The 7,026-nt window shown below is 35.0% G+C and overlaps 1 protein-coding gene across 1 annotated transcript; it reads right to left on the bottom strand.

The window, feature by feature from the left end:
* Window positions 1-814: 814 nt before the first annotated feature.
* LOC127867111 (alpha-crystallin A chain-like) lies at window positions 815-2,097 on the bottom strand. The gene has a single exon (XM_052408137.1). It carries the CDS (start codon window positions 1,955-1,957, stop codon window positions 1,427-1,429), a length of 531 nt encoding a protein of 176 aa, XP_052264097.1. The 5' UTR covers window positions 1,958-2,097; the 3' UTR covers window positions 815-1,426.
* Window positions 2,098-7,026: the final 4,929 nt, after the last annotated feature.

Genomic DNA, 7,026 nt, shown 5'->3' with positions numbered 1-7,026 from the left:
AATCACATTACGTTTAGGGACATGGACCGAAGCATTCGTTCGGTTTGAACCCATTTATGCCTAGTGAACTCTCCCATCCTTCTAAATTGGATCAATTTATTTCCAAAATTAGGGATGTCTAGTATACTTATTTATATATTTAGAATATTTCTTACAGAAGTTCCTTTAAGCAAACAGCGCAGACCCTGATGAGACGCCGCATCATGCGGCGTCTCATCTGGGTCTACGCTGCTTGCCAAGGCCTTTTTGCTAGACGCTAGGCATAAAATGGGTTTAAAGGTTTCCGAGCTATACAGATTACCGGTGTATTAACCTTTATTTAACACATTAGTTCAGTGTTTCTGATTGTCGAACACATTTAGCCTTGTCTTGACGATCATAAAAAGAGCTAAAATGGATTTTAGGTATTACGTGTTCAAATAAAACATGTGATTGCAGTACTTTATGTATAACACAAGGTTTGTTTGTTTATATAAGGCAATTTCGTGATATTTACGTGCTGAAAAGTAAAACAGTCTAACATTCTCATTAAACGAAGCGTATTCAAATAAAATGCGGCTGATCGCTTATCGACCTACTTGACTCTCATTACCTATTTGAGAGCTATTTGTTTTCTCATGTCGTTGTTGTTCCAGCCCCCCCCCCCCCCCTCCCTCATTTCATCCATTAAGTTTTATGGCCCTTAGCCATGTACTGAAAGAAACGTCTTACAACGATTCAACATTTTAATCAACTTTCACAAGCATAACAAAGTTTACTTAAGTTTGGTACACTTCTTGGTATTTTGTGAAATAACGGATAAATAAACAGAAAATATATGTTAACGTTTTAATATTAGCATTAAACAAATGTCATCCAACACGAGGTGCTTACCTAATTATAATGTTTACACAAATATACACTTCATTACTGAAATGCACAATAATCAAATAATGCAATTTAAATAATGTTAGCTAAAAGTTAAATGCTGCTAAGCTAACAGTAATAAATATACGATAAACATATTTCATCAATTCATATCTAAAAACAAAATATTCAAAATAAATATTTGGCAATCGTCACTAAGGGTTATACCAATTGATTCTATTAAAGCAACATGGTTCATTGTAGTGCCATCACTTTACATATGGCTTTAATTTTTCAATGAGTCACATGCAATTGTGCCGTAGATGTTGCACAGCGTTAAGTATATATTCTAGGTATATTTCAAATTGTATATCGAACAAACAACTTCACTTCAAAATTCAACAAGTATTTGTAGATATTTATGTCCAATTTAATATCACTAAAGCGTGCACTTTCGTTACGAACCCTTTTTTATAGCTTTGAAATACACAATAAAGCTGCCAGTATGTTCCTATTTCAGTAATTTAATCCAACATTTATTGGCATTTTAAGCAGCTTAAACGTGTTACAAATGCGTATCTTAAAATCGGTGCAACTTCTCAATGGGGATTAGGAATTCCTTGTGAGCGCTGACGCTGTGTGGCGCCGGAGCCTCAATCTGGAGAACGCCGTCACGTGACAGCGTTGACGACAGCAACAGGGGGTCCACCTTTTCGGGCAGGGTGTATTCCCGCGTAAACTCCCGGTACACCTTGCGACCCGGGGACTCTTCCGTGTGCTTGGCGTGCACGCACAGGCGGCCGTCCATCGTTTTCACGGCTATCTCTTCCGGTTTAAATTGGCTGCAGTCGAAGCGCAGCGCCAGCTTCTTGTTACCGGTGCGGTCCATTACGAAGGGCTGGTCCACCTGGAGCGTCCCCGATCCTGTGTCGAGCTTGAACAAGTCCCTCCGGATGCGCTCGAGCTCGCTATCGAAACGGCTCCTCGATTCGTGGAGCTCCATGGTCTTAAAATCATCATCGAACTCTTTGACCCAATCGTTGAAAAGGTCTTTTTGTCGGTCGAAGAACCCAAAATCCCTCGTGTGCAACGGAACAATTTTCCACGACATATTTTCTTCAGTAAAGAAACGTATTCACACAAATTAAAGTGGTCTTAGTCCCTGTTGCAGTATTCACACTGTGGTATGAATATGCGAACAGCCGAGCGATTTATACGAGCGGCGCACCAAATATTTGCCACTACCACTCACTGCTTAGTGATTCACGCGATTTGTTTTGTCTGCTTGCTGGAAATATCTTGTGTCGCTCTGTCGAAAGGAATTATTTATCATCAGGAACTGAATTGATGCAATCAGATCTTTTTGTGGCTGAATTTATTTCATTCGACACATTTCCAATATTGACAAAACCTTTAATCGCATGTATGTACATTTAGGGTTGCGTCTCGGAATAGAACATATTATTGAAGTTTGTCACTAAATATTGATAAATGTTAACATTGGATCTTAAAAGCTTAACACAACAAGAATACAATTAAAGAAAGAAAAAAGTATCTCTCAACTAGGCTCAAACCAATGACCCCTAAGTCTATCGCTTAGACCACTCGGCCATCCGGGCTCACACAATTAGTGATGTATTTTATACTTTATATTAGCAATCATCGTAGTATTACAAAATATAAGACAGCTACAGAACTCTCCAAATTATTCAATCGTTTCGCGTTGCAACGCTTTAATTTTCAGGTTTTTAAATCGTAAAAAGATGGATATAATGGATATTTGAGAGCATGGTAAATGCTCAGTATTACTGTTTCATCACAAATATCATAACTACAACGAAACAAAATGTGCGAATCTGAAACATTTTATTTTTATTTTGTCAATTTACCAAAACGTGAAAAGATTTCTTTAACCATATAGTGTACACAATTAAAACAGCATTCAAGATAGTGGTGCCTATGATAATTTATGTAAACATATTGATTCAACATTATGGTAGTAAGTTTTGACGGTTGGTTTTGCCAATTTCAACCGGTTTCTGTCATATCAATTAATCAAATAACATTTTTCATGGGTTGTCTCATTAAAGGGTACTCAATTCCAGTAACCAGTAGATAAATACTTAAGGCTATGCCTGTAACTGACACCTTGCCCTTCTTGGATCAGGGGAAAGGAGAGAATGGAAATAGGTTTGATTTCATTATCAACAACCATTTATATGTAAACAGTCCGGACCGGGGATGAAGACATCCATCTTCGGTTGTGTATTCCAACGCTCTACTTCAGCTCGATTTGTCATTGTCGGCTTGGGTACTACTTACATGTACCCCGGGTACTCTTAAGTATACTAAATGTACCCCTGGTACGTTAAATTTACTTAAACGTACCCGGTCGATATTAGACTGTACCCGAGTTGTATTTCCGCCCAAATTCCGATGTCGTAAAACGCGCTACCGATTACCGTAAAACGATATTGTTTATCTAAAACAAACCTTTTAAAAAACTGTATCAAAATGCTATTTGAGTTTGAGTTGTGATAATATTGAGGCCATTTAACAGAATACTGACATAAATGTGAACATAATAATTAGAAAAAAATATAGCTGAAAACGACCGATTTAGCGTTAAAATTCCCGGGTACGTTTAAGTATATTTACCGTACCCGGGGAACATGTAAGTCGGACCCGAGCCACCAATCGAGCTCTACTTGAGCCTGTCTGCACTTTGACACATTTCTTCGTTAGATTCTTTATTTCTCTGTGCTATTAGAATAACCAAATTTTAGTTTTCAAATATTTTAGTAAACATAGAAACAATTTTGTTGCCTGTCGAAGAAAAACTGAAATACCTTGCATACGGAAAATTGGACCCTCTATCTACATGCCGATTTGCATCAGCCCAGCTAAAGTTCTGTATACGTTGTCGCAGGGATCCATATTTTAGATTTAACCTATTTCTGTTTCCAATGAAAAAACAATCTTTGTCACACAAAATAAATAAAATAACGGGAGTACGTCTAAAGCTGTCGTAAAACTCAACTTCGGACACATGGGAGGTACAGGATTTATCACATCAAATCAAGTTTTCGGTTATATGAGTCGTGTTCTGAGAAAACTGGGCATAATGCATGTGCGTAAAGTGCCGTCCCAGATAAGCCTGTGCAATCCGCACAGGCTAATCAGGGACGGCACTTTCCGCTCTTATGACATTTTACATTTCAATGAAGTCTCTTCATAGCAAAAATCAAATTTAGGCGGAAAGTGTCGTCTTTGATTAGAATGTGCGGACTGCACAGGCTAACTGGGACGACACTTTACGCACATGAATTATGCCCAGTTTTCTCAGGACACGACTCATATGAACCGTGCACTGGGAAAACGCGGCTTAATGCATGTGCGCACAGTTTCGTCAAGAATGTACATGTGGAGTGCACACAGGCTCATCAGGAACGACACTTTCCACTTATGGTATTTTTCGTTTAAAGGAAGTCTCTTCAAAGCGAAAATGCAGTTAAAGCGGACAGTGTCGTCACAGATTTTCTTGTGCGGACTGCACAGGCTAATCTGGGACGACACTTTACGCACATGCATTTATCCCCGTTTTCACAGAGCGAAATTCATACTATAAAAGGTAGAACACAGACATTTATTGAAATGTTCGAAAGTCTATTGAGGCGTTAATATTCCTTGTTTGTAATCATGTTTAATATATGATAATAATGATAAACTTATTATTTATATTGAACGACAAAACTGAAAGTGATTTGACTAATTTAATGTTTCTATGACAATGAAGGATTGTGTTTTGAATAAAATTCAATATTCAATCTTTAAACGATCGATGCTTGATAAATGAAATGTTCTTGTCGTTATAAATACTAAACAATTGTTATGAACACGATTGTTTACGTTATGGAAAACAAATTTTCCACAATGTTATGTTGTAAAGCAGAATTATACACCATGCCATCATTATTATTAGTAGTATCATTATAACAATCAGCATCAGCATAATCATCCCCATCATCATCGACATCATGAAAATCATCATCATAATCATTATCAATTTACTTTATTAATTCTTTGCCTCCCTCTGGCTTCTTATAATTGAATAACAGTTGAAAATTAGTGACTTAAAGTTAGGAATTCACTGTTGTAATCACTGAATAATAACTGAGATAATAGTGAATTATAAAAATGTTTTTGTAGATATTCTATGATTTATCTACTCGCCAGGAAAATGTTCGTTCGTCATTTGTAAACGATACTATTTTGAGACCAACAGTATAAAATAAAATTAATTGTCGCACATCAATTACGGTAGAATATTAGATCACATTTTGCGAATGACGAAAGTTGATTCGCTGATATAAATATATATATTAAAATATCATAGAATATAATTTAATACTTCAAATCAGTGACACCAGTAAATTCTTAAAGAACACGTTAAACTCATTGGTTTATTAATTCATTTATTCGTCAACATTTCATGTGCATATCTTCGGGTAAAGTAGGGTGCCATCGCTTTCGGGTAACTTTATAATAAATTGACTACATGATTTTGCACTGATACTAATACATCACATAATATGCATATTAAATTATATACGAAGCATACAATAATAAAAATAATAATAATAATAATTTTATTTGTACACATAACATATCAATACAATCAACAGTCACAATTTTTAACAATTCATATATATCACAGACAGTTTACATGAGATCTATTTAAACATCTATATATGGTTCAAACGCTATCACATTTTATCACACCTATTTGTCGATATTACATTATCTTTAATTATAGAAATATAAGTGCACTGGATAACCCGTAAAGCTTTGACGATAAATCGTACAAAACTTATTTCCAACGGGGTCCAAAGCCGTCATCTGTAGATCTATCTAAGTGACTCAAAAGTATGCCATAAATTCGACATATTCTAACATAAACAATGATTTAAAAATGTACCTTACAAGCATCTCAAATGAAAACCATCGCATTGCTCTTTCTAAACTCAGAGTATCATCTCATCGTTTAATAATTGAATCTGGCCGCTGGCATAAACCCATTGCTACTCCTTATAATGAAAGAAAATGTACACATTGTCAAAAAATTGATGACGAATATCATTTTATTTTAGAATGTTCTTTATTAAATGACTTAAGAAAGAAATATATCGATAAAAAGTATTGGTTACGACCTAACATGCAAAAATGTATTGCACTTATAAATTCACAAAATGCACTAACATTAAGAAAACTAGCTTCCTTTACATTTCTTGGTTTTAAAGTTAAGAATTAACACAATAATCCTTTATATAAGTAATGTCATTCATTAAATTAAATCTCCTATACATGTATAGCCTGACATATTTCATTACGAATTGTTTAACTTAACATTAAACTAAAGCTCCTATACATGTATAGCTTGACATATTTCATTACGAATTGTATAACTTAACATTAAATTAAAGCTTCCATGCATTTATAGCTTGACATATTTCATTACGAATTGTTTAAGTTGCTTATCCTGTTTACCGGTAATTAAAATATTCATATGAAAAGTAACTTATCTATGTTTTGCTGGTGTTCATAATACTGTTCTTTCTTACGTTTTCATGTATCCAATGTACACAGAAAATTATGATGCGTAAATATACTCATTCTGAGTGATCGGCAATTAAATCTTGATCGCCTCTATTAAAGGCTCATCCGTTTATGTACTAATTATGTATGTTTTGTTTACTTGTGATCGGCAATTATTTCTTGATCGCCTCTTTTAAGCTCATTTCAGAAATTATGGGAATAATATTATTTTGTAATGTATTTTTTTATTATAATTATTTATCACTCATAATGGGCTTCTCCGCTTGTTTTCATGATTATTGTGTTGTCCATGCACGTTTTATGTATGTTTAGTTCACTTGTGAGTGTGGGCATGTGTGTATGGGAGTGGGTGTATTCGTGTGCGCGTGTGTGAGTATGGGTGTATGCGTATGGGAGTGCGTGTGTATTATTATCTTTATTATTTATTTATTTTTGCATTTTGCTTTGCCTACGTTGTTGTTAATTTTATTGTGAATTTATGTTGTCCTCATGTGCCTACTATGGCGTATTGGATAGAAATAAACACCTATACTATGATGGAATAAAGTGACAACGGTCTTTCAA

This window comes from Dreissena polymorpha, chromosome 1, assembly GCF_020536995.1.
Source record: "Dreissena polymorpha isolate Duluth1 chromosome 1, UMN_Dpol_1.0, whole genome shotgun sequence".
In the NCBI taxonomy this organism is placed as follows: Eukaryota; Metazoa; Mollusca; class Bivalvia; order Myida; family Dreissenidae; genus Dreissena; species Dreissena polymorpha.
This window is presented reverse-complemented; position numbering and strand designations above follow the sequence as displayed.

What these genes read in the sequence shown, in the direction of transcription:
- LOC127867111 (XM_052408137.1), bottom strand. Translation starts at nt 1,957, where the DNA reads ATGTCGTGGAAAATTGTTCCGTTGCACACGAGGGATTTTGGGTTCTTC.